This window comes from Pipistrellus hanaki (genome assembly GCF_964339955.1).
Source record: "Pipistrellus hanaki genome assembly, chromosome: 20".
Classification (NCBI taxonomy): domain Eukaryota; kingdom Metazoa; phylum Chordata; class Mammalia; order Chiroptera; family Vespertilionidae; genus Pipistrellus; species Pipistrellus hanaki.
The window spans coordinates 3986886-4012250 of record NC_140522.1 but is presented as its reverse complement, the minus strand read 5'-3'; the positions used below and the strand labels follow the sequence as shown (position 1 = coordinate 4012250).

General features: G+C 51.8%; 1 protein-coding gene and 1 pseudogene across 5 annotated transcripts in view; one reads left to right on the top strand and one right to left on the bottom strand.

Moving 5' to 3' along the window:
* The window catches only part of ENAH (ENAH actin regulator), a 70257-nt gene extending 65277 nt beyond the window's left edge, over nucleotides 1–4980 (bottom strand). Inside the window, exon 1 of one of the 4 annotated variants that reach the window (XM_084868698.1) lies at nucleotides 4839–4980. In XM_084868698.1, the coding sequence (XP_084724824.1) occupies nucleotides 4839–4843 (5 nt within the window). In that variant the 5' untranslated portion in view covers nucleotides 4844–4980. The remainder of the gene's footprint in view (nucleotides 1–4838) is intronic. The other 3 variants (XM_084868697.1, XM_084868700.1, XM_084868699.1) reach the window with 3 other exon arrangements.
* Nucleotides 4981–18689: 13709 nt separating this feature from the next.
* LOC311614284 (dolichyl-diphosphooligosaccharide--protein glycosyltransferase subunit 4-like) lies at nucleotides 18690–18842 on the top strand (annotated as a pseudogene). The gene has a single exon. The product of its transcript is annotated as a dolichyl-diphosphooligosaccharide--protein glycosyltransferase subunit 4-like (transcript).
* Nucleotides 18843–25365: the final 6523 nt, after the last annotated feature.

Genomic DNA, 25365 nt, shown 5'->3' with positions numbered 1-25365 from the left:
ACTCACTAATCGTGGCACGCCGCCCCACCGCGCCCACAAATGCCTCCAACGGCGCTCGGAACACGAAATGTCACCTGCTGGCGTTCCAGAATATGTGGAGCCCGGAACGATGACACCAACTGCCCACAAGCTTTAGATAATAAAGTTAAGAAAGAGGAACACAACTGTTGGACACGAGGGCCCAAAGCCCCTTCTCTCCTATGAGCGATTGACTCACTGCCCAGTAAAAAAATGATCCGTGTTTTCACATCGTTTAAACCAGCGGTCGGCAAACCCATCGGTCCACAGAGCCAAGTATCAACAGTGCAACGACTGACGTTTCTTTTGGGAGCCAAAAGTTTTAAACTTAATCTAGGTAAGTACATTGTGATGAACTTAATGCGGGGACTCCTGAGCTGGCCTCTGCTAAACACTCAAGGGGCCAACGAGCCGCAGGTGGCTCGAGAGCCGCGGTTTGCCCACCACTGGTTTAAGGGATGAATCAGTGAAATGGTGTGATCAGCTCAAGGTCATGCCTGGATGCATCGTCCTCAAAACCCTACAGCTTTTCACATGAGACCGTCACCGGGCAGGGAGTGACATCCCGGACTATTTTTAAAAAAATGTATTTTATTGATTTTTTACACAGAGCAAGAGAGAGGGATAGAGGGTTAGACACATCGATGAGAGAGAATCATCGATCAGCTGCCTCTTGCACACCCCCAACTGGGGATGTGCCTGCAACCAAGGTCCATGCCTTTGACCAGAATCCAACCCGGGACCCTTCAGTCTAAAGGCCGATGCTCTATCCACTGAGCCACACCGGTTTCGGCTCGGACTATGGAATATGGACCCGAGAATGTCCATCCAACATCCCCTGAGCTCCTCTTAGCCACATGCAACTGTGTCGGATCAAACAGGCTCCTCTTTCTATTAAAAAAAAATAAAAACTTGAGTAACGAACCACTTAGTTGTTGTGTGTGTGTGTGTGTGTGTTTTAAAGCAATTATTTAAAAGAAATACACCAAAACGTGGGATGGTTCCACTAAAAATACCGCTGTGGAGGGCTGTCAACCCTTCCACTATTCTGTCTACCAAATGCACGTTCTCATCCTTCCCATTCTCATCTATCTTTAGGCAACGCGCTAAGAAGGAATCCCATCCGCTGCTTTCACCGCCTGGACCAGGGGTCCTCAGACTTTTTAAAGTGGGGGCCAGATCACGGTCCCTCAGAGAGCTGGAGGGCCGGACTATATGAACTACTAATTCCTACTGTAACACCTCGGCTGCGCTCACTGCCCAAAAAACCTGGCGGGCCGGATCAGACGCCTCTGCGGGCCGCATGTGGCCCGGGGGCCGTACCTGGCCGTGGAGGACGCCTCTCGGGCTGTCTCAGGAACGTGGGGTAGGATCACTCACGCCCCCTCTGTGCGGGGATTAATTATTACACTGCATCGCGGCAGGCCCGCTATTCCTAAAATTAAAAGCCGTCTAAGAGATCTTATCCGCCACTTCTTAAACAACGGTCACGTACCGTATTTTCGGGCGTAGAAGAAGACTTTTGAAACGAAAAAAGTGTCAACCGAAAATCGGGGGCAAAAGACCAAAACTGCACAAAAATTACCTGCAGATCCTGACGGCAAAGTAAGCCTTTTCTTTGAAGTGGGGGGCAGTCTTATACAGCGAATATAGGCCTAAACCTATGTTTTCACTGTAAAACTAGTGGGTCGTCTTATACGCTGGAAAATACGGGTGTTCACCACGTTCTCTCTTCAGAAAACCCTGACTGACGGCCTAAGTGAAAATTCCTACCTAGGCACTCCTATTTCTTTTCTTTTCTTTTCTATTTTCTTAATATATTTTATTGATTTTTTTCACAGAGAGGAAGAGAGAGGGATAGAGTTAGGAACATCGATGAGAGAGAATCATCGATCAGCTGCCTCTTGCACACCCCCTACTGGGGATGTGCTCGCAACCAAGGTACAGGCCCTTGACCGGAATCGAACCCGGGACCTTTCAGTCCGCAGGCCGACTCTCTATCCACTGAGCCAAACCGGTTTTGGCTAGGCACTCCTATTTCTGGGTGGCCTTGAAAACATCAGGACTTACTCCTTAATAAAACTAAAACAGGCCCGACTGAATAGTATAGCCGTTACGTCCTGCAGCATCCTGGAGACAAAGCCAAATAAATATTAATATAACCTCAAAAGCCCACGGCACCAAAACATCCCGGCAATCTCAGCCCAAGACAGCCCTGAACCCCCAAACCAGACCAGCCTACGCTCACGGATAACCGGGGGGAAAAATGTGTACCCAAAACCAGGCCAGCCTACTCTCACGGATAACCGAAAGAACACGTGTGCGTACACGCATTCCACACACCGCCTACCGAGGGATCCAATGCCTTCCGAGGCGAACAGCTGATCCCGTCCTGCTTGTAAATTATTCAGAATTCACCTGCAAAGCATGTCTGCGGACTGGGCCTGTCGACCAGCGCGTTCTACCTGCATTTATATGCTCCTGGGAAGCATCCTCTTGAACCCTCCCTCTCAGGAAAAGTGCAGGAAAAAGTACGTCCCTTTTTATCAGGAAAGGCACTCTGTAATGAAAACCTAATTTACCTGATACGTGACAGAGATCACACACTTCCCTGAATACTCTCTACACTGGAACTTTTTTTTTTTTTAATCAGAAAACCTCACCATCATTTTCTTTCCAAATATCCCTGTTTCACTCAGTTTTACGTTGCTCGGGATGGAAATAAGTTGACCCAAAGTTTTTTTGGGGGGAAAACAAACAACAACAAAAAAAAACACAATGGCTTCTGATCTATAAGATTCCGAGAACATTACATTCTAAATAAAAGGAGAAATGAGCGGTGTAGAGTAAGGCACAACAAGGCATGTATCTTACTGTAGTTTCTGAGTTTTCAATGACATTAGGAACTTGATCTTAAAAAAGAAAAAAGAAAAAACTAATGGCTCAAGTTTTCCAAGCTGTAGTTTACAAAGATATATATATATTTGGTGTTGGTTTGTATGTCAGAATCCTATTTTTAAACGGATCCATCACATTTTTAAATAACGCGTGTGGAATCCCGGAGGAGAAGAGTCGCTTAGAGACACAGCATCTAACAGTTTTTAAGGCCACTCGCTCAAGACCTATAGAACTTGGAAATCAGAGGAAAAACATGAATCCAAATGAACGGTACACCGAAGTACACAGACGGCTATATCACACACATACACAAAACAAGATGTATTTTAAAGACACGAGACAGTGTTCCACCGTGACACACACACACACACACACACACACACATACACACACACACAGTTAAAGGGAAACCGACTTCATGGGAGAAAGAATTCTGATGACATGACATTTTCTCGCCGGGGGCGAAGGCACAGGTCGGGTCTACCATTCGCATGTTCATCGCATGACATTAGGCATTCATCGTTAGCCATTCATCTTGCACACAAAGGAGAGACTCCCATCCAGAGGGGCCGGGTAAGACGATCCCTCCCAGGGCGCAGACATGGAGCTCAGGGGCCGGAATCCACACAATCCACACAATCAACCCAGAGAGGCTGGCAGGGCCTGGAGGATGATCACGCAGAACGGGACCGGCCAGCTCCAGGCTCACCCCGTCCCAGGTCTCACCAATCCCCCAAGGAAGGAGGTGACGGACACACAAATGCCTGGGGGGGGGGGGGAGGTGTGTGTGTGGGGGGGGACCTCAATAAAGGACACCCCCCACCACGGCGTATCCCCCCCAAACGCCACTGGAGAAACAACAACAGAAAGGAACATGTCACACCACAGGCAGCCAGGAAACAGGTCGATCAGCCCTGGCCTTGGGGGGTGAGCACGTTCAGCTGGTCGCATTGATCACAGAGGAGTTTGGGGGGGCGCAGGGGGGAGAGGGAGCAGCTGCTGCTGCATTGCAACAAGGGCTGCCCCAGAGGCGGGGAGGGGAGGAGAGGAGAGGGAGGGATTTTTTGTGTGTGTTTTTTGCAAACAAACCCCCCCCCCGCCCCCATTCACACACCCCCCCAAACAACTAACTTCTCCCGGCCTTCTAGGGCCCCCCATAAACCTTCCCCCCCTTCCCCTGCCCTCCCCATCGGGAAATGTCCCCCCGGGCCGCTCCATCCCGCAGCGGAGATCCCGGGTCTCCCCAACTTTCCTCCTTTTCAAAGGAAACGCAGAGCCGTGCTCTCGGAGTGCAGGGGGGCTGGGGGTGCAGATTTGGGGGGAACCCCCTCCCCGCGCGCCCCGGTGGGGAGGGCCGGCCCCGCGGGGGCGGGGAGCCGGGCGCGCACCGGAGTGTGGCCGGGAACCCCGGGCGCCAGGGGGGCACCCAGGGGAGAGGGGGGACCCAGGGGGCACCCAGGGGAGGGGGGCACCCAGGGGAGGGGGGCACCCAGGGGAGGAGGGCACCCAGGGGGGCACCCAGGGAGAGGGGGGGACCCAGGGGGCACCCAGAGGAGAGGGGGGGACCCAGGGGGCACCCAGGGGAGGAGGGCACCCAGGGGGTCACCCAGAGAAGAAGGACCCAGGAGGGCACCCAGGGGGGCACCCAGGGGAGAGTGGGGCACCCAGAGGAGAGGGGGGGACCCAGGAGGGCACCCAGGGGGGCACCCGGGGGGGGAAGGCGCACAGGGACCCTCCCGTCCGCACATCACCGGCCCCCCACCACCTCCCCACGAGGGAGAGAGGGAGAAAGGGAGCGGGGAAGGGACAAAAGGAGGAGGAGGGAGCGCGGCCCGGGCGCCGGGGAGGGAACGGAAGGCGGGTCCGAGCGGCGGCGGCCCCGGCACAATGGCCCCCGCCCGGCCCCGGCCCCGGCCCCTCACCTCATGGCGCCGGCGGGGCTCCGGGGCCGGGGACGGGAGGGCCGGGCCGGGCTCCGGGCGGAGGGACGCGGGGGACGGCGGCGGGGCTCCGGCCGCGGCTACACCATGTCCGCGGCGCCGCCGGGCGAGGCGGGAGTCCGGGCCGCGGGCCGGTCCGGGGCGGCCGCTGCGCCTGCTCCTCCGCCTCGTCCTCCTCCGGTCCTCCCGGTCCTCCTGGCTCTCCTCCTCCGCCGCCTCCTCCGGCTCCTCCGGCTCCTCCGCCTCCGCTCCGCCCGCCGCCGCCCGCAGGGAGCCCGCCGCCCAGGCCGTGCGCACCGGCCGCCGCGGGGGGAGCGGAGCCGGGAGCGCCGTCCGCCGCCGGGAGCCCGGGGGGCGGGGCGCGGGGAGCACGCAGGCGCCGCCTCCCCTCCTCCCCCGTCTCTCCCCCTCCTCCCCCTCCTCCCCTGTCCCTCCTCCCCCTCCTCCCCTTCCCCCTCCTCCCCTCCTCCTCCTCCTCCTCCTCCTCCTCCTCCTCCTCCTCCCCCGGGCGCGGGGGCGGGCGGGGCGCGGGGAGGGGCCGGGCGCTCCCACCCGCCGGCGGCCGGGCCCGCGGACTGCGGAGGGAGCGTGGGCGGGGCGGGCGGCCGGGCTCTTTGTTGCTTCCCCAACCCGCCCCCTGCAGCCCCCCGCAGCGCCCCGCAGCCCCCTGCAGCCCCCCGGAATCCCCTGCAGCCCCCCGCAGCCCCCTGCAGCCCCCCGGAACCCCCTGCAGCCCCCCGGAATCCCCTGCAGCCCCCCGCAGCCCCCTGCAGCCCCCCGGAACCCCCTGCAGCCCCCCGGAATCCCCTGCAGCCCCCCGCAGCCCCCTGCAGCCCCCTGCAGCCCCCCGCAGCCCCCTGCAGCCCCCCTGGATCGGGCCGCCCCCCGCAGGCCCTGGGATCGGGCCGTGTCCCCTCTCCCTCCCTCCGCCGAGGGTTCCTCGCCCGCCCGGCGTTGTCCTTGGCCGGGGGGGGGGGGGGGGGGGGGGGGGGGGGGGGGGGCCCTCTCCGCCGCCCCGCGCACCCCTGCAGCCGGGGGAGCTCCCGGGCACCCCCATTCCCCCCGCTAGGGCGGGGGCGCAGGGACCTCTGGGCACCGGCGTGGGGAGCACGGAGGCGGCGATCGGGACGCGTAACGGGGGACCCGGCCGGGGACTCCGGGGGCCCGGGCATCCCCCCGGGGCGGGGAGGGGGTGCACATGGACACTGGGGTCCGCATGGTTCGCTGCGCCCCCCTTCCTGCCGAGGACTCCCCCCTGCGCGCTCCCGGGAGGCCCCCGTGGAGAGCGATGACCTCATCCCGGGCGCGCGGGGCGCGGGGTGGGGGACACGCAGCCGCCGCGAAACCCCCTCTGCCCTCGTCACGAGCGAGAAGGGAATTCCTGCCGGGGGCGGGGAGGGAGAGATCCCGTCTCCGCCATTCACATCCTCACGTTCTGCCTTGAAATCACCTCCTCTAAAAAATTGTTTTAAAAAAAGGTATAAAAAGGTGGCACATGCTGGCGACGCCAATCCATCTCGGTCCAATGGGGGGGGGGGAGCTGGGGGGGGGGGGTCGGGGTCTGGGAAGCCAGAAGGCACAGCTGGGGGCGGTTTCCAATGCCAGAGAGCAAATGCAGTCCTCCCATAAAAATGTGCCATGGGAGCACAGGCCGCAGGCTCTTCCTCGTGATCCTGAGCAGGCAAAGAAGGGACTGCGTTTCCTATAAAATAAAAATAAAAATAAAAAAGGATGACGAGGCTGGAGAAAGGTCTGTGGCTGGGTTCTCCTAGTCCTGGAGGATCTCACCCAAAATGGAGGAGCTACCCAAGCACGCCAGGAGCAGCTCCAGGCAGAAGAAGTTTTATGGGGCTTTATTTGAAGATGGGAGGGTGTACCGTTCAAATTATAGTTATGACGGAGGAGATCATGTGTCTCCTTCCAGAAGGAAAACCAGCGAGTTCCACAGAGTCCTGCCTGGTCCATGCCGGGCCGGCTGGTCTATAATAGGCCCGGGTGGCCCAGTTTGCACTATAAAAAGCTTCTCCTGGTCTCAGACACCATGGTGAGTGTTTTCTTTTTTCTCTTTGGAACCTGCGGCCGGCCAGACCGACAGCCAGCCCCGCAGAACCGGGGTGGCCTCCGCCGAAACAGGGTGAACTTAGAGAGCGCTAATTGCCACCCACGCTGGCTAATTACCGCTCACCATCACCACGTCTCCTGTTCCAGAAGCTCCGAGCACCGGGGTGAGAACACCTTTGCCAAGCGAAGGCCCTTGTTGCCATAGAACAAGTGGAGACAAGTCGAGAACTGGGAGAGTTCATGCAAGGCATGATGAAAAAAAATCATCGGTCATAATAAAAATGGAATATGCTAATTAGCCTGGGTCCCGGGTGCCAGGGGTGGGTGCTGGTGGGAAGTGGGTGCTAGCAGCCGGGGGAAGGAAGGCCTACTCTTTTTTAAAAATTTTTTAAATATATTTTATTGATTTTTTTACAGAGATGAAGGGAGAGGGAGAGTTAGAAACATCGATGAGAGAGAAACATCAATCAGTTGCCTCCTGCACGCTCCCTACTGGGGATGTGCCCACGACCGAGGTCCATGCCCTTGACCGGAATCAAACCTGGAACCCTTCAGTCCGCAGGCCGACGCTCTATCCACTGAGCCACACAGGTTAGGGCAGGAAGGCCTACTCCTGGTTGCATGAATTTCATGCATCGGGCCTCTAGTAACTACTAGCATAAGGTTCATTGTCTTTGCATGACGACACTATCATTAAAACACATACACCTCGCCGAAACCGGTGTGGCTCAGTGGATAGAGCGTCGGTCTGCGGACTGAAGGGTCCCATGTTCGATTCCGGTCAAGGGCATGGACCTTGGTTGCAGGCACATCCCCGGTGCCAGGTGTGCAGGAGGCAGCTGGTCGGTGTTTCTCTCTCATTGATGTTTCAAGCTCTCTCTCCCTCTCCCTTCCTCTCTGTAAAAAAATCAATAAAATATATATTTTTTAAAAACAAAAACACATGCACCTCACGTCTTCTTCTCCACATGAACCAAAGAACATTTGCTGCGGAGGCTTTTTTCTTTCTTTCTTGGAAAAGTAATAATCAGACATATGGAACCCTCTCGGAAAAGGATTCAGAAAGAAGACACAGCCGGCCGCAGAGCATTCTCACCCATTCGCCTTCGTCCATTCATAGCAAATACAGTGGATCCGGCAGAGAGCTTAGGTTTCAGGGAAAACTCTGACCAGGGGCCAGAGGGGGTGGGAATGTTGCTCTAATGACTCCCAACCATCCCCTGCCAGAGGCGAGCGGCGCGGCGAGGATAAAAATTCCTAACCGGTGACTCCACAGCCCACTTTCTCGTTTATTGGGGCCCGTTAATCCATCCTGCGCTAAATGCGTGCTCCATCGCGTCATCTTTTACCCCAACAGCACGTGTTCCGGCAGCACGGGAACCAAATTAAGCCATCCACGTGGAAAAGGCTGTTCCTCTTTTCTCTGTTTATTAAAAAAAAAAAAAAAAAAAAAAAGCGTACCAGCCAAGAATGTTGGCTGCCGCCGCCAACAGCCATTTCCATCCTTCTGCGGCGGCCAGCTCACACGTGAGTTGGTCATGCCGTCGCCCTTGGGTTGAGAGGCTGCCACGGGCGGCCTTGACCTCCATCCTGTGTGCCTTCTGGGCTGTGCCCGCCACCAAATGTTCCTGCTGCTTTCTTGGTCATATTTGGTTCAGCAGCCGGAGCGGTCCAGGGGACGCTGGAGGGAACACATCACAGGCTTATTCTGGCCACAGAGAGAACGCGGTGGAATGTGTGCCCCATATAGGACGGGAGAATTCGAGAGACGGGAGGAATCCGAGGTCTGGCCCACGCGTAGTCCCGGAAAGGAAAGCAAAGCGAGGCCCAGGGAGGTTAAGTCAACTACCCAGAGTCCCTCAGCCCCTCCGCGGTAGACAGAACGGGAGCTTGAACCAGAATTTCCCGTCATTGGCTCATGCCTCTCTTTCCTCCACCTCATCCCCCCTCTTCCTATGGCACACGTGAGAGTGGACGGAGGCGGTAAACCATGGAAGCGGCCGAAACCGGTTTGGCTCAGTGGATAGAGCGTCGGCCTGTGGACTGAAGGGTCCCAGGTTCGATTCCGGTCAAGGGCATGTATCTGGGTTGCGGGCACATCCCCGGTAGGGGGTGTGCAGGAGGCAGCGGATCGATGTTTCTCTCTCATCGATGTTTCTAGCTCTCTATCCCTCTCTCTGAAAAAAATCAATAAAGTATATATATATTTTTTTTAATGGAAGCGGATTCTCTTCTCATCAATGCTGTTACGTAATGAGCCGAGATGGTGTTGGCTTGGTGAAAATCATTTGGATGTTCCTCTCCTAAAGCGTTGCCCACGTGGAAGCCCTCCTATAGGCACCCAGATATTGGAAAGGGGAAGGAATGGATGAATACACCAGTGAACGAATGACTGCTCTAATCTAAGGTGAAGAGGAAACTATTCGTTCACAGACTTTCACCCAGGTCAGCCTGGCTCAGTGGCTGAGCGTCGACCTAGGAACCAGGAGGTCACAGTTTGATTCCCAGTCAGGGCACATACGTGCCTGGGCTGTGGGCTTGATCCCCAGTGTGGGGCGTGCAGGAGGTAGCCGATCAACGATTCTCTCTCATCATGGACGTTTCTATCTCTCTCTCCCTCTCCCTTCCTCTCTGAAATCAATTTTAAAAAAAATACATTTAAAAAAGAAATAGCCCTGGCTGGTTGGCTCAGTGGATAGAGTGTCAGCCTGTGGACTGAAGGGTCCTGGGTTCGGTTCCGGTCAGGGGCACATGTCCAGGTTGCGGGCTCAGTCCCCAGTGGGTGCCTGCGGGAGGCAGACAATCCATGATTCTCTCTCATCATTGATGTTTCTCTCTCTCTCTCCCTCTCCCTTCCTCTCTGAAATCAATAAAAATATATTTTTAAAAAAAGAAAGAAATAGACTCTCTTCTTAATACTTAAGTATATTGACCTCAATTTCCCCCATAGAACAACACCCAATTCAACATCCCCGTAGGAGGACTGGACCATGGCCTAGGTCTGTGGTCGGCAAACTGCGGCTCGAGAGCCACATGCAGCTCTTGGGCCCCTTGAGGGTGGCTCTTCCACAAAATACCACGGCCTGGGCGAGTCTATGTTGAAGAAGTGGCGTTAGAAGAAGTTGGAGTTTTTAAAAAATGTGGCTCTCCAAAGACATATCCATCGTTGTGCTGTTGACGTTTGGCTCTGCAGACTCATGAGTTTGCCGACCACGGGCCTAGGCACACACAGCCACTGCCAGCGGATCTAAGCGTCTTCCCGAAACGTGCACTCCGGCGGAGGATGAATCAAAACACGCTTGCAGAAAAGAGGGCTCTGCTTCGGAGCGCTGGCCCTGCGGCTCTGAGGGCTCTCTCGGAACATGCCTGGTTTAAATCTGTCCGCTAGCATCAGCGCTGGCTCGGCCTCCATTTATGGGCATGAGGAGTAGGGATGACTAATGGCACTCAGCAGCCAGAAAATCCTGGCCAAGGATTGTAGACGCAGACACAGCCTCGCATCGCTCAGATAAAAGGGTTTCCCCTGGCAAGAGGAGGGGCTCCCTAAGGCGGGAGGGGAGGACAAGAGAGCAGAGTTTGGGGCGAATGGGACTGTGCATGTACCACTTCCATGCAACAGTATTCTGTTTCCTTTGTTGGCCGTGCGTATAGTTTTGTTTGTCTCTCGAGAAGGGGGAAAAGAGCCGAAACTGGTGTGGCTCAGTGGATAGAGCGTCGGCCTGCGGACTGAGGGGTCCCAGGTTCGATTCAGGTCGGGGGCATGTACCTTGGTTGCGGGCACATCCCCAGTGGGGGGTGTGCAGGAGGCAGCTGGTAGATGTTTCGCTCTCATTGATGTTTCTAGCTCTCTAACCCTCTCCACTCCTCTCTGTAAAACATCAATAAAATATATATGCATATATACATATACATATACATATACATATACATATACATATACATATACATATACATATACATAGAGAGAGAGAGAGAGAGAGAGAGAGAGAGAGAGAGAGAGATGAAAAGAGCCAAAACCGGTTAGGCTCAGTGGATAGAGTGTTAGATTGCAAACTGAAGGGTCCTGGGTTCAATTCCAGTCAAGGGCATGTACCATGGTTGTGGGCACATCCCCAGTACAGGGTGTGCAGGAGGCAGCTGATCCATGTTTCTGGCTCTCTCTCTCCCTTCCTCTCTGTAAAAAAATCAATAAAATATATATATTTTTTAAAAGAATGGGGAAAAATAATGCAAACATGATATTCCAGTAGGATTCACGACATTTTTATTCCTCCTCGCCCCGCCGTTAGCTGCCCGTCTACCATCTCGGTTCTAGAACACTCTCGGGAGGCACAGACAACGGCGGAGACCATTTGCTTCTCTGCCGCCCTTTGCATTTTTCTCTCATTTGTCATTTGTCTCCCAAATTAGGATCTGTCCGGCTAATTCCATTTCCTCTTTCCCCAGAGTCCCTTTTCTCCGAGCTGCACTGCTTAAATATTGCAGGAGCTCCCTGAAGCCTGCAGGGTACCGGAGTCACATGAATTGACAGAGGCTGTCTTCTCTACAATGCAATGCCACTGTTTCCATCCCATTCAGCGAAGGCTGCCAAAGGCTGCCAATCTAACACTCTATCCACTGAGCCTAACCGGTTTTGACTCTTTTCATCTCTCCCTCTCTCTCTCTCTCTTTCTCTCTCTATGTATATGTATATGTATATGTATATGTATATGTATATGTATATGTATATGTATATGTATATGTATATGTATATGAGGAACAGGGCAGGGGGGCTTCGTCCAGAGATAGCAATCCCATCACGCTGCTTTCGAAATTCGATGGCAAGGAAGAATTGCCTTAATCTGATTCTGAACCCTTGTCTCTTAAAAAAAAAAAAAAATCTAGCTGGTAGCCTGGGAAGCGAAATTGGCAGTTGTTCTCTTTCCTGCATTGAATTGATTCACGGGTACCATTTCCTGAGAACACCAGTCCGTTACCTTATGGACGGGATGAGCAGGTGACGGCTGAGCTTGGAGTATTTCCTCAAGGGAGATCAGGAGAAAAGTTAATTTTTAGTGAAAGATAGTTTTTTGTATTGTTTTCTCCCAGCCTGTGTGGCTCAGTGGTTGAGCGTCGACCTATGAACCAGAAGGTCATGGTTCAATTCCTGGTCAGGGCGTAGCCCCTGGTTGCGGGCTTGATCCCCAGTATAGGGTCTGCAGGAGGCAGCCAATCAATGATTCTCTTTCATCATTGATGTTTCTCTCTCTCTCTCTCTCTCCCTCTCTCTCTCTCTCTCTCTCTCTCTCTCTCTCTCTCTCTCATTCTCTCTCCCTTCCCCCTTTGAAATCAATAAAAATATTTTAAAAGGTAATTTTTTCTAGGCAGTCACAGTAGAGAAGAAAGACTTATCAGTAGGATAAGCTGTCTAAAAATGGATGCATATTGCTCCGCGCTGTACCTTCTGTAGCTTTTACCCCCACCTTTGAGGTAAAATTTCAAAGCTCATTAAAAATCCCAATTATCTTCCTCTTTGAAACGCTTGCTACGCATGGCGACATGACCAGCTTTCCGTTTGAAAAGGTACCTTTGAATCTTCACTTCCTGGGTTTCATGTCAAAATTCAGTCTCTAGTCAAGCCTTCGTCAGGGTGAAGGGAACGTAGCAGTCACCAGAAAGAAAAGAATTTCCGTCTGTGTCCCTGATCACAATGCTTTCATTCAGCCTCCAAACACTGTACGCGTTTGTCATTCATACCAATTTGTGGAGAAGTGAAAACGATGATGCTGAGTGGCTCAATAATTAGTCGTAAATGAATTGAAATGCAAATCAAAAATTAAGGCAATTAAGGACAGAATGTAGTCTCATTCCCAACTTCTTTCTGTACAGGACTCATCCTTTCTTTGATGGGAATGAACACACTCAGGCTTGGCGTTTAGAAAAGCAGTGTCGCCCTAACCGGTGTGGCTCAGTGGATAGAGCGCCGGCCTGCGGACTCAAGGATCCCGGGTTCGATTCTGGTCAAGGGCATGTGCTTTGGTTGCGGGCACATCCTCAGTGGAAGGCAGCTGATCGGTGTTTCTCTCTCATCGATGTTTCTAACTCTCTGTCCCTCTCCCTTCCTCTCTGTAAAAAATCAATAAAACATTTTTTTAAAAAGAAAAAAGAAAAGTAGTGTCCTTGAGTTACAGGGATGTAAGAGACGGATGGAGCTGACCAGCTAGCCAATGATGACATCGCTAACCTGCCAAGCATTTACCTACATGAACCCTGTGAATCCTCATGGCGTTCCACGGACAACCTTGCTATATATTCATGGGGAGCTCATGCAGGTGAGGCACAGAAAGGTTAAGATACTTGCTCAAAGCCACACAGCGAGTCAACAAGAAAGGCAGAAAGACCAGTTCCACCAGTCACACTCAATCCTCCGCACCAGGTGGCCTCTTTTATTTCACTTTACTTCCTCTGATTAAAAAAGAAAGAAAAGAAAAAGAAAGAAAATCCCTGGCCAGTATGGCTGGGTTAGTTGGAATCTCACCAAAATGGCAGTGGGGCCCATTCCCAGTCAGGGGGGTTCAGGTTGACCTCTCTCTCTCTCTCTCTCTCTCTCTCTCTCTCTCTCTCTTTTCTCCCCTCCCTCCTTCTTTCCATCCCTCCCTCTCTCTAAAATCAATTTTTTAAAAGCTTTTACAAAGAAAAAAAGAGAGGAAGAAAAAGAAAAAGAAAAAGAAAAAGACTCAAGGTCCACTTGGGACATGGAACTAGCACAGCTAGAAACAACATAAACCGCTGAAACGGGTTTGGCTCAGTGGATAGAGCGTCGGCCTGCGGACTGAAGGGTCCCAGGTTCGATTCCGGTCCAGGGCATATACTGTGGTTGCAGGCACATCCCCAGTGGGGGGGGTGTGCAAGAGGCAGCTGATCGATGCTTCTCTCTCATCGATGTTTCTGACTTTCTATCCCTCTCTCTTTCTCTCTGTAATAAAATATATTAAGAAAGAAAAGAAACAAAAGAAACAGAAAGCTCTCCAGTCGCCCAGGTCCTGCCCCAGGTGGCCACGGGAGGGATGTGTAAATAGCAGAGATTCTCTCTCCGAAGCCACTGTCCCTGTGCCATGTGGGGACTCAATAAACGGCTTAGCGTGTGTTTGTAACAGGTGTCCTAGAGAAGCTTACATTCCTTTCTTAACATTCTCGTGTCCTACCGCCCAGGTGACTCCATTGTTATCCTGAGCTTTGGTTGCTTGCAAAACCATTGGTCATAAAAGTCTTCATCTAGGGCAGTGTCAGGCAAACTCATCTGTCAACAGAGCCAAATAGCACTAGAGCCAAATTTCAACGATTGACATTTCTTTGGAGAGCCACATTGTTTAAATGTAAACTTCTTCTACCGCCACTTCTTCAAAGTAGACTTGCCCAGGTCGTGGTATTTTGTGGAAGAGCCACACTCAAGGGGCCAAAGAGCCTCCTGTGGCTTGAGAGCCGCAGTTTGCTGACCACGGGTCTAGGACTGCTCAGTTGGGTAGGGCATTGACCAACTACACTAGGATTTGCTGGTTTGATCTCCTGTTAGGGCATATATAAGACTCAGCCAATGAAAGCATAAGTAAATGGAACAACAGGTCGATGTTCTCTCTCTCTCTCACTCTCTCTCATTCTCCTCCTCCCTCCCTCCCTCTCTCTCTAAAATCAATAAATAGATTTTTTAAAATATTTTTAATTAAGTCTTAGTCTAGGATGGAACTTACCAAAGTCTTTGGGAAAGAGTCATCTATTTTTTTATTTACAGTATTGTGAAAGATTATTTTAGGATTTAAGTATTCGTTGACATTTTTCTCACCCATGCATATAAGCATAATATTTCGGGGAAAGGCCTGAATAAAACCATCTTCTCTAAGCTTCTCATTCAGACTTTCTTGTATAACTCGGGTGGCATTCTGTACCTGTCAAGTCTCTGATCATGAATTTCTCTTTAACGACTTCCTGCTTTGTGTGTGTGTGTGTGTGTGTGTGTGTCTTTTATAATGTTGCCTGCACTCAGTGTCTCTCCCTGAGAAATTGACATTTCCTTTCAAAACTTCAGTCTGGTCTTTCCCTTCTTCTTCTTCCTTTTCTCTCCTGTTACTAATAAGATGGTGATACCGATTTGCTTGATTTGAGCTATTTATATCTCCAGGCCTCTGTTGAATATCAAGTCGGCTTTGGCATTCTTTTCCTGCTTGAACGATGCCCAAATTAAGTTAAGGAACAATTTGTAAGAAAGCTGGTCTGTGCTCCTTCATATTCTCCTGGTATCCCCAGCCCTGGACAGAGTCTGTTTAGTGTTGAGACTTGATGGAACTAGCTAAGCTTCTAGTTTATGTCGAGGTTGACTCAAACAGGTGCGTTCCAGAATAACTCTTTTCTAAGGCTGGATGGTGGATGGCAGTAAGGGAGGGAGAATCAAAGCCATCCCGGTGGTAAGCATAAATGCACAAAAGTTATTGACAAGGGGGCCGAAACCTGTGTGGCTCAGTGGATAGAGCATAGGCCTGCAGACTGATTCTGGTCAAAGGCACGTACCTTGGTTGCGGGCTCATCCCCAGTAGGGGGTGTGCAGGAGGCAGCTGGTCAATGTTTCTCTCTCATCGATGTTTCTAACTCTCTATCCCTCTCTCTTCCTCTCTGTAAAAAAAAAAAAAAAAAAAAAAAAAAATCAATAAAATATATATATTATTTTTTAAAAAGTAACATCTGTTAGTGAAAACTTTAGGGGGACCCCCTCCCCCAGTGATCCTTTTCCCCAAAGGTCTAACTCACCCCCAATTCAAATTCTCTGCCCAGAGTGTTGGTAGTCAAGGACACGTGCTCACTGCTTCTCTGTAATTCCCTGCTCTGCTCCACCGATGGTAGGCCTGGCTGAGCCAGTAAATTACATCTCTGCTTCTCACAAATCAACGGGAATTAGGAGCGGGGCAGGAGGCTCTGGGCCTCCAGGAGAGTGTAACTGCGTCGGAAACCTGAACCCCCACGAATATGCTTAGCGAGTCAGGAAACTGCTAGCTACGCGTTTTGTTTTGTTTTCACTCCTTGTAAAACATCCACCTTTCCAAACGTCGACCTTTTCAAATGTCTCAAGGTGACTTTGAACTCTTTTTTTTTTTTAAGTATGATACACTTGCCGAAGCCAGTTTGGCCCAGTGGACAGAGCGTCAGCCTGCGGACTGAGGGGTCCCGGGTTTGATTCCGGTTAAGGGCATGTACCTTGGTTGCGGGCACATCCCCAGTGGGGGCTGTGCAGGAGGCAGCTGATGGATGTTTCTAACTTTCCATCCCTCTCCCTTTCTCTCTGTAAAAAATCAATAAAATATATATTTTTAAAAATAAATAGCCGAGACCGGTTTGGCTCAGTGGATAGAGTGTCGGCCTGTGGACTGAAAGGTCCCAGGTTTGATTCTGGTCAAGGGCATGTACGTTGGTTGCGGGCACATCCCCAGTAGGGGGTGTGCAGGAGGCAGCTGATCGATGATTCTCTCTCATCAATGTTTCTAACTCTCTATCCCTCTCTCTTCCTCTCTCCAAAAAAAAATCAATAAAATATATTTTAAAAATAAATAAATAAATAAAAACAAAAGTATGATACACTTTACGGCAGACCCACCTCCAAGTCCGTGTGTCCTCAAAGGCACATACCATCGATGAGGTCCTGCCACCCCAAAATATTGTTCTGTGAACCCCCTATTTGCTCAGGCCCCGCATAACGAGGCCCGGAGACAAATACTCGACTTCTTCACAATGTTTGTCCAGCGCGCCCCACCTTGTCTGAGGAGAGCTTGCCCGCGCTCAGTGGAATGACTTCCGAACAATAAGCCATTCATTCGCGCCGCAAGGAGAGAATTGCCAGTTCTGTCAAAGCAGCTTTTTTAAAGCAAGACGCTCCCCTCTGGGGAGCCAGGGAGGCTGGGAACAGGTGAGGGGGATGGAAACTGGATCTGGATGAATCCAACCTGGCCCACCCAGGACCCAAAAGCTAGTTCTCCATGGAGTTCTCTCAACGGGTCACCTATTCCCCGTCTTTAATGAATGGTCATCCCAGCCCGGCTGGTGTGGCTCAGTGGTGGAGCATCGACCGGCTGGTGTGGCTCAGTGGTGGAGCATCGACCTATGAACCAGGAGGTCACGGCTCCATTCCGTGGGACAGGGCACATGCCCTGTGGTGTGGGCTGGAGAGATCCTCAGTAATCATCCTTTTTTTTTTTTTAATCAATTTCAGAAAGGAAGGGAGAGAAAGAGAGAGAGAATCATGGATTGGCTGCCTCCTGCACACCCCAAACTGGGGATGGAGCCTGCAATCCCGGCATGTGCCCTTGACCGGGAATTGAACCCAGGACCTGTCAGTCCACAGGCCGATGCTCTGTCCACTGAGCTAAACCGGCTGGGGCATGAGATGTGTACGCCTGTCCTTTGCCCGTTTTACAAAAGAATGACTGCAGGAAAAGGACGAAATTCTCAGGAGAGGGCCCCGGCTCGGCTGTGCATACATTCTTCCTGTCAACGCCTTTCTGGTTGGAGAGAAATGAGAAAGACGCACTTGAGTTTCACTCTGGAGCTTGGTAAGATCAAGAAGGACTCTCACTTCCTTTCATTGCCTTCTCTAGTTCCTTCCCTCCTCCCCTTTCCTTTCCTTCTTTTCATATATATATAATTAATTTTTTACAGAGAAAAAGCGAGAGAGATAGAAAGCTAGAAACATCGATGAGAGAGAAACATCGATCAGCTGCCTCCTGCACACTCCCTACCAGGGATGTGCCCTCAACCAAGGTACATGCCCTTGGCGAGAATCGAACCTGGGACCCTTGAGTCTGCAGGCCAATGCTCTATCCACTGAGCCAAACCGGTCAGGGCATGCTGCTGTCTTTCCATATCCCCTTCCATCCGGCATCCTAGTGAGCAGTAGCACTCACCCCTCTCCGGGGAGGTAGGTATTAGTAACTCTGTTTTTATTTTATTTATTTTCTAAAATATATTTTTATTTATTCTGGAGAGGAAGGAAAAGGGAGAGAGAGAGAGAGAGAGAGAGAGAGAGAGAGAGAGAGAGAGAGAGAGAGAGAGAGAGAGAGAAACATCGACGATAAAAGAGAATCATCCGCCGGGACCGGTTTGGCTCAGTGGATAGAGCGTCGGCCTGTGGACTGAAAGGTCCCGGGTTCGATTCCGGTCAAGGGCATGTACCTTGGTTGCGGGCATATCCCCAGTAGGGGGTGTGCAGGAGGCAGCTGATTGATGATTCTCTCTCATCGATGTTTCTAACTCTCTATCCCTCTCTCTTCCTCTCTGTGAAAAATCAATAAAATATATTTAAAAAAAAAAAAAAAAAAAGAGAGAATCATCCATCAGCTGCCTCCTGCACGCCCCCAACTGGGGATGGAGCCCGCAACCCGGGCCTGTGCCCTGACTGGGAATCGAACCGTGACCTCCTGGTTCCTAGGTTGATGCTCAACCACTGAGCCGCACCGGCCGGGCAGTAACTCTATTTTTAAAAATATATTTTATTGATTTTTTACAGAGAGGAAGGGAGAGAGATAGAGAGCTAGAAACGTCGATGAGAGAGAAACATCGACCAGCTGCCTCTTGCACACCCCTTACTGGGGATGTGCCCGCAACCAATGTACATGCCCTTGACCAGAATCGAACCTGGGACCTTTCAGTCCGCAGACCGACGCTCTATCCACTGAGCCAAACCGGTTTCAGCAGTAACTCTGTTTTTAACAGCAGGAAACCGACACCCAACCAAATGATGCCAGTGGACCATACCGCGAGGGGACCGAGCGCAGCTGGTCAGGATGATCACCGACGTGCAGCTCGCCGTCTTCGCCAACATGCTGGGCGTGTCGTTCTCTATCACCACGTGGCCGTCAACAACCCCAAGAAGCAGGAGTGAGAGTGGCGCTTTCTCCGCCCCAGGGTTCCAGGGACATAGTCTGAGGCAAGAGGGAGGGTGTGAGGGCCCTTCACACTTCATCCCTTCCACCAGTCACAGTATATAAACAACTTTTATTTCCTCAAAGTCTTCTTTAACCGTACGGAACAAGGAGCTGCCACTGAACAGAGCCCAGGATAGGGGCTGCTTTCTTTTCAACTCTCTGCCCCCGATATAAAAATGTAGATTTCGCCCTAACCGGTGTGGCTCAGTGGATAGAGTGTCGGCCTGCGGACTCAAGGGTCGCAGGTTCGATGGCGGTCAAGGGCATGTACCTTGGTTGAGGGCACATCCCCAGTGGGGGCTGTGCAGGAGGCAGCCGATCGATGTTTCTCTCCCATAGATGTTTCTAACTCCCTATCCCTCTCCCTTCCTCTCTGTAAGAAAGAAATAAAATATATTTTAAAAAATAAATAAGTATGCCAGGACCGGTTTGGCTCAATGGATAGAGCGTCGGCTTGGGGACTGAAAGGTCCCGGGTTCGATTCCGGGCAAGGGCATGTACCTTGGTTGCGGGCACATCCCCAGTGGGGGGTGTGCAAGAGGCAGCTGATGGATGATTCTTTCTCATCGATGTTTCTAATTCTCTATCCCTTCCCTCTCTCTTCCACTCTGTGAAAAATCAATAAAATATATTAAAAAAATAAAAATTAAAAATAAATAAATAAATAAATAAATAAGTAAAAATAAAAGTGTAGATTTTTGCTGTAAAAAAACAAATGATGCCAGCGATTGAGCAACTGGGGACGTTTCCAGCCAAGTTAGAATTCGCATGTATGTTGTGGTGGATAAAGAAAAGAAAAAAAAATACAGAGAAACGCATACTTTTATCTGGTTTCCTTTAGGCAGATCCCAAACGGCGGCCAACAGACAGAGGGTTAAATAAATCCAGCGGTGTCGCCTCGGGACAGAACATGCTGGGAATGAATAATAGAAAAACAGGCCCCTCGCGACACTTCATAGCTCCGGCAAGTTTGTGGGTTTGGGTTAACCGAGTCCGGAATTCCAGAACTCAAGTTTCCCGAGTGTGGCGGGCCAGGGAACAGGCCTGTCGGCTGGAGGGGGAACCTTCCATGTCAGCATTTGCGTTCGGCTGTCCTCAACATCTCACCCCACGTGCAGGCCGCATCCTCTCCATTCGGGGGTCTCTTCCTTGGGAACCTTTATCCCGGGCCAGTCTCCTCTGCTTACAGAGAAGGGATCTCAGCCCACGTAACTCAGTGTCTCCTCTCTCTCTCTCCCTCTATCTCCCTCTCCAAGACTCCATCCGGGACCTCTGTCAAGCCCCTGTTCCCAACATGACTCAGACGTCAGAAAGGAAGCAGTGATCCGAGGCCAGTTTAGATCAGCAGTAGAGCGTCGCGGTCTGCGGACTGAAGGGTTCCCGGGTTCGATTCCGGTCAAGGGCATGTGCCTTGGCTGCGGGCACATCCCCGGTAGGGGGTGTGCAAGAGGCAGCTGGTCGATGTTTCTCTCTCATCGACGTTTCTAGCTCTCTATCCCTCTCCCTTCCTCTCTGTGAAAAATCAATAAAATATATTAATAAAAAAAAAAAAGAAAGAAAAAGAAAGAAAGAAAGAAAGGAAGGAAGGAAGGAAGGCAGGAAGGAAGGAAGGAAGGAAGGAAGGAAGGAAGGAAGGAAGCAGTGAGCCCCAATGGGCCCCCTGTGTTTGCCAGCTTTGGGGGGTGGGGGGTGGAGGGTGGGGGGTGGGGATGGGGGTGGGGAGAGGAGGCCAGAGGCAGAGCCGCCACAGCGGGTCTTTTATCGGAAGCCCGGCAGTCTGGGGACGGCAGGGAGAGCATCGTTTTGCACGTGGCAGCTGCCGCCCGGGGCGCCTGCTGATAAATGAATGATGGACTCCGGGGGCTTTTCTTACACTGAAGCATCCAGGGCACACGGCTCAGGCCGGCTCTCTCCGCCCGACCGTCTCCTGGCCATTGGGGACGTTCATCTGTTCCCGGAGCCATAAAAGAAGAAGGAGGAGGAGAAGGTGGAGGAGGAGGAGGAGGAGGAGGAGGAGGAGGAGGAGGAGGAGGAGAGGGAGGAGGGGAGTATTAGAGTTTTTAAGGGAGAATTGAGGCCTACAACTTGGAGATTTCCGTTTTCAGAAACGTGGTATAAAGAAACATATTTGAGCCCTGGCCAGTTTGGCTCAGCGGATAGAGCATCGGCCTGTGGACTGAAGGATCCCAGGTTTGATTCCGGTCAAGGGCATGTACTTTGGTTGCGGGCACACCCTCAGTAGGGGGTGTGCAGGTGGCAGCTGATCGATGTTTCTCTCTCCCTGATGTTTCTAACTCTCTGTCCCTCTCCCTTCCTCTCTGTGGAAAATCAATAAAAATAAAAAATAAAAAAATTTTTTTAAATAAAATAATAACTGTCGTTGCCTGGCCTGACCGGAGTGGCTCAGCGATTGAGCATCAACCTAGGAACCAGGGTGTCACGGTTCGATTCCGGTCAAGGGCACAGGCCTGGGTTGTGGGCTGGATCCCCGGTGTGGGGCGTGCAGGAGGCAGCCAATCCAAAATTATCTCTCATCTTTGATGTTTCTATCTCTTTCTCCCTCTCCCTTCCTCTCTGAAATCAATAAAATAAAATAAATAATAAAATAAAATAAAATAAAATAAAATAAAATAAAATAAAATAATTAGCAGAAGCCAGTCTGGCTCAGTAGATAGAGCATCGGTCTGCGGACTGAAAGGTCCCAGGTTCAATTCCGGTCAAGGGCATGTACATTGGTTGCGGGCACATCTCATCGACGTTTCTACAATAGCTCTCTATCTCTCTCCCTTCCTCCTCTCTGTGAAATATCAATAAAAATATATTAAAAAAAAATAAATAATTAATTTAAAAAGATCTCATTAAAAAAAATAATTAATAAATAAATAAAATAATTAAAAAGAACTGTAGTGGTCTCACCAGATAAGCAAACACAAGGGAGAGGTAGCTTAGCACGATGGCAGCTACCGAGTGGTCATCAACATGCTCTAGTATTTTTTTATTTTTTAATATATCTTATTGATTTTTTTTTTACAGAGAGAGGGAGAGGGATAGAGAGTCAGAAACATCGATGAGAGAGAAACATCCATCCGCTGCCTCCTACACCCCCCCCCCCAAACTGGGGATGTGCCTGCAACCCAGGTACATGCCCTTGACCGGAATCGAACCTGGGACTCTTCAGTCCACAGGCTGACGCTCTATCCACTGAGCCACACCGGTTTCGGCAACCAATGTTCTATGATTGCTCTTTACCCACTTTGTGGCGCGCTGCCTCCCTGCCCACAGTGCACACAACACATAGAAAAAGGAGAGAAAACCCTGCTCACCCCCAGAGAGCAGACAGCTGGTCTCCCGGGAATGCACCCCAGCAGGGCCTTCGGGCCTCGAATAGCTCAGAGCATTGCTTGAAGCTTTGCTCTTGGGGCCGGGGATGGGCAGTGAGACCGAAATAGCCCACGGCTGGTGGCCGACAGCTGTGGCCACGGCAGCTGCTGGGACCCACGTCATTGCCCCGACCCCGGCCCCCGGGGTCCCCGACAAATGGCCGCGGGAGACTGACGTTTTTTTACCCGTCTGGAAGCCAGCGGGAGGGGAGAGGGAGCCGGCCGGAGTCTGCCCCCCAGCCTGGTACCCTGTCTCAGCCTACCCCAGCTGGGGCTTTTACCCTTTCTTTTTTTAAAATATATTTTATTGATTTTTTTTTTTTTTTTACAGAGAGGAAAGGAGAGAGGGATAGAGAGAAGCATCGATGAGAGAGAAACACCCATCAGCTGCCTCCTGCACACCCCCTACTGGGGATGTGCCCGCAACCAGGGCAAATGCCTTTGACCGGAATCGAACCTGGGACCCCTCAGTCCGCAGGCCGACGCTCTATCCATTGAGCCAAACCGGTTTCGGTTCATTCTGTACTCTTTTTTTAAAAATATATTTTATTGATTTTTTACAGAGAGGAAGAGAGAGGGAAAGAAAGCTAGAAACATCGATGAGAGAGAAACACCCATCAGCTGCCTCCTGCACACCCCCCACCGGGGATGTGCCCGCAACCAAGACACATGCCCTTGACCGGAATCAAACCTGGGACCCTTCAGTCCGCAGGCCGACGTTCTATCCACTGAGCTAATCTGGCCAGGGCCGTAGAGACCATTTTTATGGGTTCTCAACAGAGCTCCACGGTGCTGGGGGGGTGGGGGTGGCAGAGAATGGGGGAGGGGAGAAGAGGCAGGCAGCCCTGGAGGCCCGCGGTGGGCCCTCACTCAGCCAGGCCTCTGGGCAGCGGAGTGGCCCGGTCCAGCTCCCGGGAGCGCCGTGGCCACGGATGGAAAAAGCCCGGCGCCACGTCCCGGACCACAGTGGCTTTGCCTCCTGGGTAAACGTGGAGGCGAGATTCCTCAGCGGTGTGTCACTCCCCGCCCTCCGACCACTGTCGCCCAGGGTTTCCTAACCGTCTATTCCTGGCCGGCGGCCACATGCAAAGACGGGTTTGTGTTAATAAAATTAAAAATTAAAATAAAAAATCCAGGAGAGCCGAAACCGGTGTGGCTCAGTGGATAGAGCGTCAGCCTGCGGACTGAAGGGTCCCAGGTTCAATTCCGGTCAAGGGCATGGACCTTGGTTGCGGGCACATCCCCTGTAGAGGGTGTGCAGGAGGCAGCTGATGGATGCTTCTCTCTCATCGATGTTTCTGACTCTCTATCCCTCTCTCTTCCTCTCTGTAAAAAAAAATCAATAAAATATGTATTTTTTAAAAAATCCAGGAGAGCAGCACATCCTGAAGTCAGCCCCCCCCACCCCGGGGGCTTGCTTGTGGCTGCCTTCCTCCCCTGGTGGGGACCAAGGACAGACGGTGAGCCTCACATCACGGCATGTCTGGTGACAGCGCCCGTGGAGCAGGGTGACAGCATGTCAGGATCGGGAGAAAGAAGCCGTTTTCCTGTGACACGTGCCGTGGCCAACGATGGGAACAGCCACCGGGGGGACAGCACGCTCTCCTCGGACCATCCGTCCGCAGATGGAGAGCTCAGAGCGTCTCGGCTGCAGGGAGAGGCGTGCAGCGACTTCAGCACCCAGAGATTGGTTCTGCTCAGACGACAAGACGACTGGATGTGCAGAAGCCGGTGTGGCTCAGTGGATAGAGCGTCGGCCTGCAGACTGAAAGGTCCCAGGTTCGATTCCGGTCAAAGGCATGTGCCTTGGTTGTGGGCGCATCCCCGGTGGGGGGGGGTGCAGGAGGCAGCTGATGGATGTTTCTCTCTCATCGATGTTTCTCTCTATTCCTCTCTCTTCCTCTCTGTAAAAAAATCAATAAAATATATATTGAAGAAGAAGAAGAAGAAGAAGAAGAAGAAGAAGAAGAAGAAGAAGAAGAAGAAGAAGAAGGCGGCTGTATGCGGCCAGGCTAGGACAGACGGCCTGGGTTCTTTTTTCCGCCCCCACCCCACCGCCAGGAAGCTCGTTGGATTCCTTTCCTGTGCTGTTACCTCGTGGTGGCACGGTGGCTGCAGCGTCACCAGGAGTCACGGTGAAGGTAGAAGAAGGGAGGGGCCCGGGCCATGCCAGCCAGGCAGCCTCCTTTTATCTGAAAAGCAGGTTTCTTTCTTTCTTTCTTTTAATATTTTTTATTGATTTTTTTTTTTTTTTACAGAGAGGAAGGGAGAGGGATAGAGAGCTAGAAACACCGATGAGAGAAAAACATCAATCAGCTGTCTCCTGCACACACCCCCACTGGGGATGTGCCCACAACTAAGGTACAAGCCCTTGACCGGAATTGAACCTGGGACCCTTCAGTCTGCAGGCCGATACTCTATCCACTGAGCCACACCGGTTTCAGCTCAATAAAATATATTTTTTTAAAAAAGTTAGATCTGACTACTTCACACACACACACACACACACACACACACACACACACAGGAGCTCTCCATAGCTCTTAAGATAAAATGTAAAGTCCTTGGCACGGCCCTGAGAGGCCTGCAGGCCAGAGTCCCTGTTTATTTCAGCAGCCTCCTCACTGTCTCTCTGCCTCAGGGCCTTTGCACGTGTCCTTCCTTCTGCCCAAAAGCGCCCCCTCCCTTCCTCCCCGCCCCCCCCAGCTCTGAGCTTAGCACTCCCGGCTCACTCCTCAGTTCTTACGATTAAACCTTCCCTAGAGAAGGCAGGCTAGCCTGCGGCGTCCTGATAGAAAACTCTGGATCTTCACCTCCTCCTCTTCGCATTTTCCTAAAACCTTCATTAACAGAGTCTGCTTCCGGCTGCTGGAGTGTTTGCTCAGTGACGTTCCCAGCGTTCTTGTTTACCGCACCTGCTTTATTGCCCGCTGTGTGGTGAGCACTTAACTATTTATCCCATGAATGGAATGAAATCATAAAAGCGTGGAACTGATTTTGCTGATACACGGCCGTCTGCAAATTGCTCGTGGTCGATCTGCGAGGAGCCCGCGGAAAATCGAACGCCCGAGGTTAGAGACCTCGGCAGCAATTTTAAAAAAGTCTTTTCACTCACCGGCTGAGACG